At 39.5% G+C, this 14260-nt stretch overlaps 2 protein-coding genes and 1 pseudogene across 2 annotated transcripts; all 3 read left to right on the top strand.

Annotated features, from left to right (window-relative positions):
* LOC145497507 (uncharacterized) overlaps positions 1–14260 on the top strand; it is a 131643-nt pseudogene that overhangs the window by 100954 nt on the left and 16429 nt on the right.
* LOC145497321 (uncharacterized) lies at positions 4260–7469 on the top strand. The gene is made up of 5 exons (XM_081477145.1): positions 4260–4331; positions 4646–4930; positions 5694–5808; positions 6417–6673; positions 7088–7469. Exons 1-5 carry the CDS (start codon positions 4260–4262, stop codon positions 7448–7450), a joined length of 1092 nt encoding a protein of 363 aa, XP_081333271.1. The 3' UTR covers positions 7451–7469.
* LOC145496944 (uncharacterized) lies at positions 9247–13824 on the top strand. Its single transcript, XM_081476713.1, has 5 exons — positions 9247–9724; positions 10041–10318; positions 10909–11023; positions 11535–11779; positions 12529–13824. The coding sequence occupies exons 1-5, from the start codon at positions 9643–9645 to the stop codon at positions 12895–12897; spliced, it is 1089 nt and encodes a 362-aa protein (XP_081332839.1). The 5' UTR covers positions 9247–9642; the 3' UTR covers positions 12898–13824.

Below are 14260 nucleotides of genomic sequence, written 5' to 3'. Positions count from 1 at the left end.
CTGGAGCAAACCATGACGTCAATGAGCACCACCAAACAAAAGGTTTAATGAGCAAAACAAAGGCTGTACAAGTGTGTTCAGTAAACCTTTGTACATTTCATAGCCGTCCTCTGCAAAACAACAACGCAAAATGACCGCGAACGCGAACGATGAGTCGAACTGCTAATTTTTCGTATTTCCATTTAGAATTGAACGCAGTTATTACATATTTAGCCTGAGGGAGGTTTTAAAAGCCATAGGCATCCCGGACAAATTCAATTTTACAAGGCGTTGTCCTCGGAGTCGCCGTCGTCATTGTTAAGATCCCAATATTTGCATCTCGGATGCTGGAAGGTCTATACACTTGTTTAACGCGGGGTCTGTAATTCTAAGTGGCTGCTTTGTGCTTTTATCCCAAGACCAGTCGATAGCAGATGACAGTGCTGTGTAAAAACCGTAAAAAATCACATAAATTGCCGTTCTTTGTCAAGGTTCTTTTTAATTCAGCGATTAAGTTGTCGAGCGTTTCGGTAGGAAGTTTTTCCCTCCTGCTGAAACAATCTCGTTTACATGTACGTTTACTTGGCCGCTGCAATACCTTCTCATCTTCCCCATTACCACACGGCGATCGTTTGCATCTTCTTCTTCTTCAGTATAGCTTAAGGCTTTGAATACTTAAAGGCCATCGTCATCAATAACGTCCTTGAACATGGCGAGTTCATACTCGGAGCTTTCCCGCCCCAAACCAAGTAATTATTACCGTATTTCTCTTTCCATAGCTTCCAGTTCTCGTGGATCTCGCTACTTAATTGACCTCAAATCTAAATGTTGCGGAGACAATGATATCTGGTGAAATTACATTGAAAATTGGGATGCTTTAGGCGGCGAGGCACCGGAAATTGTTTTCGCTCGTACTTATTCGTAGACGGTAGACGTTGTCGACGAATTTGAACTACCCTTTCGCTGCAACATGTAATATTAGATGGCAGAGAAAACCTTAAACGAGCGTCACCAATCAAGGCTTAATCTGACTACTGTAAATCAAGGTACACAAGGTGAACGCGTATTTTAATATATAACAGTATGTATAGCATAAATTACAAAGCCGTTACAGAACATAAGGAGACATAAGCGTGCGTATAAAGAATGTTTGACAAATTAGCATATGATAACCTTAAATTAAGGTATGTCCGCCATTTTGAATAATCAAATCCAGCCGGTGTCAGAAACTCGTTGTCCAGTTTGGCTATGACGTCAGTGCTTTGTCATTGGCTCACAGCCAAGCCTTTTGTTCTTTCGCTTTATAAGTGCGACACCACCCGGATGGTTGGGCGGTCACTTAACTCCACTGTAATGTACACATCTCTCTTAATCTCTCTTAAAACAATACCTCCTGGATATCATATAATTAAGTATTCTTCCTCTACCATCCCCTAAATATTCCCCCAAGATCCCTTAAAATACCCCCGCCTTTCATAAATCCCCTAGACAGCTCACTTCTCATTAATCCCACAGATATACCTACACAGCCTACATCTCATTAATCCCCCACATATATACCTACAAAGCCTACGTCTCATTAATCCTTTACATATACCTACACAGCAGACAACTCGTTAATTCCCCACATATACCTACACAGCCTACATCTCATTAATCCCCCACATATACCTACACAGCCCACATCTTATTAATCCCCTACATATACCTACACAGCATACAATTCATTAATCCCCAACATATACCTACACAGCCTACATCTCATTAATCCCCCACATATACCTACACAGCCTACATCTCATTAATCCCCCACATATACCTACACAGCCCACATCTTATTAATCCCCTACATATACCTACACAGCATACAATTCATTAATCCCCAACATATACCTTCACAATACATCTCCTTAATGCATATACCTACACAGCCTACATTTCATTAATCCCCCACTTATGCCTAGACAGTATACATCTCGTTATACATTTCATCAAACCCCAGCATATACCTAGACAGCCTACATCTCATTAATCCCCCACATATACCTACACAGACTACATCTCATTAATCCCCTACATATACCTACACGTCCTACATCTCATTAATCCTCTACATATACCTACACATTCTACATTTCATTAATCCCCCACATATACCTACACAGCCTACATCTCATTTATCCCCTACATATACTTACACAGCCTTCATCTCATTAATCCCCCACATATACCTACACAGCTTTCATCGTGCTAATTCCCAACATATATCTACACAGTCCACATCTCATGAATCTCTCACATTTACCTTCACACTTTACATTTCACTAAATCGTTTCTAAAGTCATCTCATCATCTCATGTAGAACCAAGTGGTCTTAAGATATCTTAGAACAAATAAATTGACTATCGCTATGCAAATTGTCCGTTCACTTGTAGCCTGCGGACAGGCTCCAGGAATGGTGACGAGGGGAGCGCAATTCGCGGAATTCTTTTTTTCGCGCTTAACGGTTCGCTTTGCTCGCCGGATTTTTTTTTTCCGCCCCCACCGGATTTTTTTTTTTCCGCCCCCGCCGGATTTTTTTTTTCCGCGCCCGCCGGATTTTTTTCCGCCCTCGCTGGGAGCCTCTTCGCAGGCTGGTTCACTTGCCGTGCGTTCAGCTATTCGAACGGATACCGTAAAGAACGTTTTCGCGTGAGAGGTCACATATTTGCCGATGCATTTTTGTGGTTGAATCGGCATAGCTCTTCTTTTAACGACGCTTTCCGGGTCAAAAAAGTAAATCGACGATCTACTTTTTACGTGACGCGTGATTGGTGAAAAGAATTTTCTGTGATGCGTAGTTTAATAGAAAAATTCAGCGTGATGTTTGATTGGTACCCCACCTTTGCCACCCTCCCATAACTTAAATAACGATAAATCAAAGCATAGTATATATGTTTCAGCATATGAAAGTCAAGATAATGTCTCAGTTTCTAGAGAATACCAATATTTTTAGCTATTTTACTATTTATATGTTGCAACTGTGGTTACCAGTTGGGATGCTTGTAAATATAAACTCCTAAATATTTAATACAATTCAGTTTTCTTCTAAATTGTCAATATTTATCCTAGGGTGATACCTACGCGGCGAAACCAACATATAGTTAGTCTTTCAAAATTAATTGATAACTTAATTACAGATAACTTAATTACAAATACTTGTAGATAAGTTTAGGCTGACAATAATAGATAGTTTGTCAATTTTCAGAACTTCACCTTTAAAAATATTACGTAATCAGCCAAGGTGGTACTTCCTTTCAGGCTGGATTAAAGCAATATATATAATTTCCTCGCGATCTTTGGCATTTGGGTGATTATTACTTCTTTTGAATATATATAACTTTCAAAAGCTCTAGCCCAAAAGAAAATATAGCAAGACTTCTCCGACTTCGTTACACATGCAAAATTAAAAAAAAAAAATTCAGTCATTTTATTAGCATTACTGGAGGCCTCAGACACCAACCAATAGCATTGCAGACTCCCTGTAATACCACAGTAAACAATCACCTTAACAAATATCACAGGTGCAAAAGGCTTTGAAACAGACTCTAGAATTTCACACGAAAATCTAACAAAGTAATCAAGCTAGGAATTGCTTCAGTCACACGTCAAGTCTTTCAACATCGAAATTCGTAGCAACCAAAAATGGGACTTGGCCAACTGAGCGAATGTCTGATTTCAGCGGTGATAATCTTAGCCTTCCTTTCAAAGACTTCTCAAGGTACATTTTATGGGCTATTGGTAAATTTCTTTTTTTCTTCCTCTTTCCTGAAATTATTTTTTGCAACATGAAAAATCTTTAGTATCACCGCAATTTCTGTTCCTGCTCGATCCTAAGCTGTACGCCATTTCACCCTGTTAACTATAGTCCGGTTAAGGTTGCCATGCCTTACACCGCTAGAAAACGCTATATCGTATCATCTTGGAAAACAGGAAGACCAGAAAAAGCCATCACCTTAAAACATTCAGACTAACGAACAAATAACAACTTTGAGCCAAAATGTGTTCGGATATTTGTCTTTGGACATTAACTGTTCCTCAAAGCTCACAATGCCTCGAGCTACGCTTGCGGAAAACTGTTCGCTTCTCGAAACAGGTAATGTCCGTGGACAAATATTCGAGCATATTTTCGCGCAAAATGGAGGCTATTGTTTATATCAAGTCATACTTGGTGACTCGAGCTGCGCCCTCGTCAACTATCGCGCAATAGAAATCTCGAGCTTATAATACAGTTGTTAAATATGGTGAGTCTCAGATTTCAGCTATCAATTAATTTCGAGTTATTTATCAGCAGACAGCAAGAGATTATCAAGGTAAGAGGGTCAATCCCCCATATAAGCCTCATACCCAAGGTAATTACTCTTAAGTTATTTTTAGCAAGGTACCCTGGTCCTCCACGGCTGGTACTCGCGCGTTCCGTGGATGGTTTAGTGGAGGATTTGTTTCTGTTTCGCTTCGTTTCGTTTCGTTTCATTTCAAAGCCAAGGAAAACCTTAAACGCTAGAAGAATGTCTTCTAACTTAATTTCCTTTTGACATTTAATATTTTGACCGCTAGGCATCATTTAAACCCCATCCAGACGCATTAAGTGGAATTTTCCTTGTTTTACGGGTCACTGACTTTCTAGTTTTGTTTTAAAGGTCTCAGCCGGACTCCTAAAGGCGTGTCATTTATCAACTTCAAGGCCGAAGAGTTTTCGTACCTGAATATCACCAGCCTTGGCTTAGAGCATGTCCTAAACGACACTGAGTGTGGGTTTGCCTGTTTAGGAATCACTTTATGCTTTTCTTATAACCTGGCTGCATTCTCTGATATCAACGGGAAACTGTTGTGTGAACTGCTACCATCTGACAAGTTCAACAACTCGGACAAATTCACCAGCAGTCCGTTTTACCATCACTTCAGTATTCCAGTGAGTGCAAACTGATTATTGCTCTCGCTTTTATTCCAAAGAGAACAATATGTTCCTTAAAATTCGAAAGCCAGAAGTGCCATTGTTTTTTTACTCACGGCAGTTTGTGCACGATGTTTTATTGCTCAGAATCAGGCTCGGAAAATACACCGAGTGTCATATTCAACTCTGAGGTTGTCGGTAAAGGAATTATCTCATTAGGTTGATGCCGAGAAAAAACGCTATGACTTTATCAAACAGGGTCTTGAAGAAAGGTTATTTAAACACATATATGTTAGCATATCACTCTCGGATGAAGTAGGTATCCTCAATTAAGATATACTCAATCTTTGATTACCAAACCAGTACAGGACAAACGTAAAACGATAAAATCCAAATAAAATGCTTCTTCCACCTTTTTGATACACTGAAACTGTAAACTTTTACAAACTTGCTCCTTCTTACTGAACTGATTGAAACCAGCGGAATAACAAATAACGAGTACCTGATACCCAATACTTCGGCGGCATGTCTGTGCACGTGAGTTTGGTCGAATCATGGTTCGCATTTTTACGAGACGGAGTCAAGACGAATTACTCACTTAACCCACTTAAATCCGGTCACATCAGGGCTGTCTCTTTAGTTTTTTAACTTTCTTGCCCTAGCTAGAGCTGAATTATAATCATGACCGGACCAGGTGATGTCGATTAAGAGATTTAACCTTTGTCTCTTAGAACTGACTTTTTCCAGTTTAACAAGTATGAAATATTTTTGGTAAAAACAGAATCCCTGCTCCAGTGCTCCTTGTATAAACAGTGCAACATGTGTGGCCAAGTACGAAGATCGTGATTATCAGTGTGCTTGCGCTGCAGGATATGTTGGAAGGCACTGTGAAATAGGTATTTCAACGCATTAGTTTGCCATACTTGACTTTTTTTTTATCGTTTCTTACTGTTATACCTTATCTAGAGTCATCTCGTGCGTCTTACATGACCTCCTCTATAGCCCACCCCATTTTATTAGATATATTTAGGACCACATACTCTCCAATTAGGAAATAATTGGATAAACAAATTTCGAGGACTGCTTAAGTTCGACAAACCCTCGAGCCAATTGTAACTTGGCAATCAAAGGAAAAGGCCACTACCCAGTTGCCTTTTGCCTCGGTTTCAAAACGAGTCTTCGAGCGAAACCATTCATGATCATATTAAAATGTGTTCCGTCTACATGTTCATTTTCATGTAAATCAAACACATTTTCATATCAAAGGTTTTGCAGGAAGACTCGTTTTGGGACAGAGGCACAAGGTCACCCTAATATGGCCTATCAATTGAATTCAATTACTACCAAATTGGACTAGAGCGCAATCGTAATATCTGTTATTTATACTGCCCTCAGAGCGGTCCAAATGCACTTTGTCAATTTATATTTGAACACTGTCCACATTAAGGACTAATCTAGACATCTTAGGGTTTTGGGATTATAACATTTTTATCCATGTTATCAGATGTGGGAGTTCACACCAACTGCCAGGATATCTTGACATTAGGACATTCTCGAGGAAATGGAATGTACTGGTTGGACCCGGATGGAGGAAGCCATTCAAATGCATTCCTGGTCTACTGTGACATGACGTCATACAATGGAGGATGGACCATGTGCTACACTACTGATGAATATGTCAAACCCAAGACTGAAGTCACATACAGCGCTCAATTTCCATATGGAAGTGACGGCTACAGGACCAACTGTAACAACATTCCGGTAAGTTGATAGAATTCTCCTCCTTTATGAAATTTTAAACAAATGGCTCAGGCGGTATTTATATTTTGTCTTACCGTGCCCAAATTAGCCAATCAGAAGCCGTGTCTACTGATATCCTGATATCCTGCGATACCAAGTCACTGACCTGATATCTGAGACCAAACTGATATCTGAAAACCATGGCAAGACCAAACTCGCCTGATATGACATCGAAGCGTAACAAAAAGGTACACTTCGCAGTCATATTAGGCAAGTTTGTCTTAGCTATAATTGGTAATATGGCGAAACACGGTCGAGCTGAAATATTTGAGGAAGACACCAGACAACCCTAATATATCCCCGAAGCGTGCCAGTGTGGATTGAACAAGTTTGAATAAATTGGAAACCATTCAGTTCATTTGCTTTTTCGTTCAGTTCACAGAAATTATCTTTGTTGATCACCAAACTGGAAGCAAGGTTTACTTTAGGCGACGAGTCAACCAGGCCATAACGGCCGCTGATAACTATGGGAATGCTGCCGGCACCTATGGATTGTGGGACGGTTTTGGAACAAACAACGCTTACTCCTACCAACTGTTGATCTGTGATCATTCTCGCTACTACGGCTTCCTCATTTCCGGTTACACGGGTAACTGTTACAAGCACTGCAACAATTGGTGCTCGGATCATGTTTCACCTTACTTCCGCACGGCTACCTCCAGTTACACGGGCGTGGCTTTCAACAGCAATGGCCGCCGCTCCCACAGCAAGAGGGCTATGAGTGTTGGTTTGCGTTAGGATATAACTTTGACTAAACAGTGTCCCAGAGAAGTACTTTCTCATATAAGTTGTCCAAGTTATATGTTCGGCACCAAAGACTATGGTTTCTTGAGCCGCTCTGGTCTGAAAGATGGTATCGATCATTTGACCATGTTGCTTTTAAATTGGGTCGCCCTAAGTTTGAATTCGGGATGGATTTTTTTAGGCTCGATTACCAGCCGCTGTTCGAGAAAGGAACCCGCGTTTCTCTAAGAGGGATGTAGACCAGACTCAAGTGAGTGGCGGAAATCGAGCCTAAAGTTTTTGAAGAAATTATAAACTGTATTTCAATCATTAATCTAACGATTATTTGATCAATATTCAATTGACGAGGTTCTTTAAGTCATGCTCAAAATTTCAAACTGATGTAAACTTGATTCTTATCTCCGTTTTTTAATTGCATTACTGTTATTTCTTGTTTTGTTAAGTTGCACACTTTTGTGATACTGTAACATTCATGGTCACGCAAATACAGCTGCTTGTTGTTGAGAAGTCCGATCTGAAATTGGGTAACGAAAATCCCATATCTTAATCTGAATTAGAGGGTAATGATTAAAAAGAAGCCCCCTATATATACCCCCACCAAAATTTTTCGGGGAGTACCCCTTACCCCCACAACTTTACTCAACCTCTTCCAAATAAGGAGGGGTAAGTGCACAAATCCAATGGGTCACCCTGGATAGCTTAAAATTTAAAATAAAAGCATCGTATAAACCAGTGCACAATAGGCCACGATCGATATCAATATTCCAACGTTGCTCCGAGGCTTTCGGGTCAAAATTGGCAATTGTTTTGTCTCTCAATTCCCAAAAGAGACTTGGATACAAAGAAAACAACACCAAAAATAGAAGTTTGTCCTGAAAGCTTCGGAGCCATGTTAAAATATTGATATATCGAACGTGGCCCATTACGGCCGCTTATATTTACTCACTAATAAAAGGACTTTAATTTATTGCTAGTAGCTTGAATAAAGCAATGATAACAGTCATCTTTAAAAAGTTACACACAACACAAGGCAGAAGTCTATTCAGCAATTTTCGCAATAATTAGGTGATGGAATCTCAGTTAAACTTTCGGTGAGTTGTTGCAGGCTGTACCGCTGTTTCAAAATTTCGTTGAAGGGTCTTTTTAAACTCAGAAGACAAAGCTTGTTGTTTCTCGTCGAAATAATTTTTTCATGCCTTGTCAGCATTAAAAAATCTCACGTATCCATGACCCTGATAAATATTGCATTTTTCATTTTTCATACAGCCGACTTGTAGACTTCTCCGCGATCGGAGATACCCATGGAACCCATAATAATTTAGTTTTACCTTTCGTATCTAAGTCGGAGTATTTTTTTGATAATTGCAAGGTAGCAGGGCGGTAACTACTTTATATTTCACATCATATGATCACATCCACACTCTGGAAAACAACCGCGTGAAATAATAAAATCCTGCATTTTGTAGAGAATACATAATTTATTATGGCGATAACATTTTCCGTGTTTCAGTCTGAAGTGTCTTTAAATATTAAGATATAGGATAACCCCAGAAACCTGGTACAAGTCCCCCCATTTCTTTGTTTCTTGAGGCCTGATAGTGTTCCTGGTGTTATTAGAATCTTTGGAAGCTCGAAGCGGACTTTCTCATATCGTCGTGCGAACACTTTCGCATTGTTTCTTAACATCCATTTTTCCTCTGTTATTTTAATTTAAATCAACCTGCCCGTCACACTTTTTTTGCTGGCGCGGGCGAATATAATTAAGCAGGCAAGCAAGAAAAAATTAAGCAAACGGATGAAAAATAGTAATCTCTACTTCCTTGAAAGTAAAAAAAACACTGGTCTTAAAGAAGACATGCTTATGAATTGTACCCAGGCGTTGTGTGTATAATCCATAACTTGTTCCCCAACCAAAAAAATGGCTAGTTATATTTTAAATATTATTATTATGAGTTTCACCTGCTTCATCTTTGTATGTTTTTCTATTGAAAACACAATATTGGCCCAGTTGAGCCCACATCAAGCCGTAAACCAATATCATTGCTAGCAGCCTGTAACTCTATCTTAGGACTTATAACCAGCTTTGACAGAAATTACAGGTGGCAGTTTCAGCGTGATTTAAAACACACCAATACTTGACATTAAGAATTACTTAGAAGATTGAAGCCACGACGACAAATGCATGCATGGAGCTCGGCCCCCAAAAGCGAAAGAACTGTCTGGTTCTTACAATGGTCCTAGCCTCTTTTGGATCACAGTTTATTAACGGTAGGCCTCAAATTAATTCATGTATACAAAAGGAAGTGAATTCACGGCTTATAATCGCTATAACTTGCCACTGTTAAAGCGAAAAACCGCCAACAACACAGACTAACAGTTTAAAAGCACGCTTTCCGTTTTCTGCAGCAAAATAAAAACAATTCATAGCACCATGTCAAATCCTTAACAAACGTTGAAGAGCTCGGACGAGAGATAAAACGTGAATTTCTTGGAAATTTCTAAATGAGCAAAGCATGCATTAATAAAGTACTATCTGACCGAAAATGTTAACAAAACTCGGTTATCTGTAAACTTATTTCACAAGGTTTCCGCCGGAGTTCTTCTGAAGATGCAGTGAGCTTTATCAACTTCAACGCCTACGAGTTTTCGTACCTGAACATCACCAATATTGGTTCAGAACTTGTCCAAAGTGATACCGAGTGTGGCTTTGCCTGTTTAGGAATCACTTCATGCTTTTCTTATAACCTGGCTGCATTTTCTGATATCAACGGAAAGCTGTTGTGTGAACTGCTCCCATCTGATAAGTTCAACAACTCGGACAATTTTACCAGCAGTCCGTTTTATCATCACTTCAGTATTCCGGTAAGTACAACATTGAATTCAGATATTAAACTATTTTTGAAGGACAGGTATTCATTTGTACATGATTCAGAAGAACATATAGGTGCAAAGATGAAATAATCAATTGCTCTTTCTATACAAGAGTCAAACAAAAAAGTCAGTTTACTTTCGTTTTCTTTGAGCCTACAAAAATTAAAAAATGCATGCATACTCATTAAGTAGAATCATTAAGCCTAAACGTTTTGTTTTTCTTCTTCTTCTTTTCTTTGTTTCATCTTCATGATCTTTTTCCCCAAATAATAGAATAATGTTTTCCACCATCCTGTTCGCCTTCACCGCGAATTTTGGAGAAACCTTATACCTGTTTTTTCACTGCACCCTGGACTCTACCAATCACTAGGCGGAAACTAAAAGAGCTGTTAAATAAATTATGACCCTAAAAGTCATTATGCAACTGGCAAGTTTATCACACATTAATAATTTAAGAAACAGCAGATGGCGCACGTGTAAACAAACACGCGCAGCTTTACGATGCCACACGGCTTGTTGAACCATCAGAGAACACAACCTACAGTTCAATAGATATATCGTAATGCTTATTGTTGAAACAGACTCCATGCTCCAGTAATCCTTGTATGAACAATGCACCGTGTGTGGCCAAGTACGAAGATGGCGGTTACCAGTGCGCATGCGCTGCAGGATTTATTGGAAAACACTGTGAAATAGGTATTTTAGCTGAATTTGTCTTGATTTTTCTTCTTCGATTCAAAAGAGACATGCTATTCATTCCTTCAATTCCATGCTGGAGTAGTAATCTTACATTCATTTGCTGTCCATTACACCCTTAGTAAGTATGTCAGTTCTAAAATGCCTTGGACGAAGATTTACAATTATATCTTTGCGCCAAAGACTTCGATTAACCCCTTGTGAAAAGAAAACTCTGATGTTTTGTATCCTTCTGCAAATGAGGCTAGCCCTCGTTGTTTGAAGTAATACATCTAACTGCACCCTGAATAGTCACATTTCTGTAAGTTTAATTTGACACTCCGAAAATAACGTTCTCAGTAAGCTTAGATGCAATTCACGGGCACAGTTGCAGAACTAATTTCGTTGGTGAGGAAGATGCAAATTTGACGATGTGCTAGTCAGGAAATCCCCTAAGGGGAATCCTTATGGAACGGAGGTGGGAATGTCTTGGTAGGAATGTGATAATGTTTTTTCTTTGTTATCCTTTTAGGCCTTGATTGTCAGCATATTGTGAAACGAGGACAATCTCAGGGAGATGGTCTGTACTTGTTGGACCCGGGCGGAGGAAGCCATTCAAATGCATTTCTGGCCTACTGTGACATGACGTCATACAATGGAGGATGGACCATGTGTTACACTACTGATGAATATGTCAAACCCAAGACTGAAGTCACATACAGCGTTCAGTTTCCTTATGGAAGTGACGGCTACAGGACCAACTGTAACAACATCTCTGTAAGTTGACTAATGTTTTCTAGTAGTAGCAGTGAGATTATGTACCATGATAATTCGATTTAGAGCCAGGGGCGCTAATTTACTTTTGGTAGCTCAAGGAAGAGCGCTGCTTGGAGAAGAGCGCTTGTTAAGGACTTGGTGCTTATTAAGTTTTCAAAATATACATCGATATCTAAACGATACTTAAATGAAAAACAACGGATACTGTAGCTCAACGCTTGTAACAATAGGGACTCGAAAGCGGACTTCATAATTCATTTGTCCTATCAGTTTATTGTATAATAATATTATTAATGATATAATAATAATGTTTACCTTTTTGTATGTCACTGTCATGAACGTGTTGAATCTCACTTTCGCAAGGGGGTGCTTATTATAAAAACGGCACTCGATGGGAACGGGAACTTTTTGGATGGAGGGCGCTAAATCAAATCATTACCATACTTTCTTTCATTTTCTCCCTAAAAACTCAAAATGTAAAACGAAAAAAACACTCCAAATTACTTATTTTCCCAGAAGACGATACAGTGAAAAAACTGCGACAGAGAGGTCTAGATTTATGTGTGCGTATTTTAACTCTCTGTATGTGTACTGATGTTACCAAGGGCAACTACTTCTCCGCAGTTAAACTTCCTCGGGCAAATACACGTTGAAGATCGAAGACGGGGAAATCTCAAAGTTGTGATAAATTCACCAGCAATGGAATAACCCACAGTGACTTCATATGCTGTTTGTTACTGATCTTTCAGTTCACAGAAATTATGTTTGTTGATCACCAAACTGGAAACAAGATCTACTTTAAGCGATTAGTCAACCAGTCCATAACGGCCGCTGATAACTATGGGAAAAATGCTGGCACCTATGGAAAGTGGAACAGCGTGGGAGCAAATAACGCTTACGATTACCAGCTGTTGATCTGCCATACTTCGTTCTACGCTGGATTCTTCGTTTCAGGTCACACGCAGAATTGTTACAAGGACTGCAATTCCTGGTGCGGTGATGGAAACTCGCCTTACTTCCGTACGGCATCAACTAGTGCAAGTTACCTGGGCGTGGCTTTCAACACGAATGGTCATCGCCCCCTTAGCAACAGACTCATTAGCGTTGGTCTGCGATAAATCCCATTAACACTCCAGACAAAGCTGATCAACTTTGTTTGGCGCTACCAAAAATCAAGACAAATCTTGTAACCACCAAATTTTCATTTTGGTAGGCGCTTCAGCCATAGTTAGCGCTTCAGCGAAAAAAAGTATGAAAAAAGATTGATTCTAAGCAAAGTTATATACGAAAAACGTTTCTTTGCATTATTACCTCTAATTGATAGCTGTCAACAAGTTGAGGGTCCACAATAGGGTTCTCAGATCCCGCTTTCCCGCCCATTTTTTCCTGTTAATCCCGCCATCCCGCCCTTTTTTACTTGGGAATCCCGATCCCGCCCACTTTTCAATAACGTTTTTCCGTTAATTATTAATTTGTTAAATAATGATTAACGCAGAAACTTTACAAAAATAAACATTACAGAAAAGATCATGAAAGGCCTATCTGTATGCAATGGGTAGCAGATAAGTAACCAGAAATGATTGTTACGTTTGCTTCTTTAAACGTTTCACTGTTTTGTTTTGTTCTTTTTTGACGTATTAGTGTAAGAGAGAGATTGTTCACTCCCATATTCCTAGTCCTGGTTTTTTGGAAAACAATCAGCTGAATATTTGAAGATGTGTGTTGGTTCGTGCGTCTGACATTCGATCGGGTGCTAGCTCAATGGGCCCTAATCCTGTTCTTATATATCGTGTTTTTTATTTAGACAGGAAGATTTGGTCCGTATCATCTCCATCCATCGAGTTGTACAAACATGCACAATCAAATTGTCGGGAAAAAAAAAGAAAAAATATTACTTGAGTATTTTAGCAGAACATTAGCCTGCTATTGAACCGAACAGCACGGCCGAATGTAGATACTCTCCCTAGCAGGAAGTTCGTTTCCCTGTCATATTCCGACAAGAAATCGTGCAGAGAATTTCATCTTGTAAAATAAATTATTGCGTAAACAGTCGCCACAAAAAAACTCCCACTCCCGCCTGATGGTCCGTCCCTAACCCCATGTCGGGAGGAAGAGAGACCCTGGGAATGAGGCTGGTTTTGTCATAGCAAGTCTCACGTGCCGTTCACGTGCGAAGAATTTGAAACCGGAAATATAAATAATATTTTCATATTAATTCTTCTTTTCGTTCTTTGAGGAAAGCATACCCATTGACACTAACTTTACGTGCGATTCAAACGAAAGGTATTTTAAATGCATCTATTTACGCATAAACGTTTATTATTAACCACTTCTGTTAGCGAGACCACTTCAGAACGATCATAACAGTCACAGCATAAAGCAGAGGGCATGAAGGTCATGCCTGATCAGACCAGACACAACGGGAATACATCGCAATAAAAGGGCCTACAAGGTCTAAAAAGTCAAATGCAGCCAAGGTTT

This window comes from Orbicella franksi, chromosome 9 (genome assembly GCF_964199315.1).
Source record: "Orbicella franksi chromosome 9, jaOrbFran1.1, whole genome shotgun sequence".
Taxonomy (NCBI): Eukaryota; Metazoa; Cnidaria; class Anthozoa; order Scleractinia; family Merulinidae; genus Orbicella; species Orbicella franksi.
Note: the sequence above shows the minus strand (reverse complement) of the source record. Positions and strands in the feature narration are given on the sequence as shown.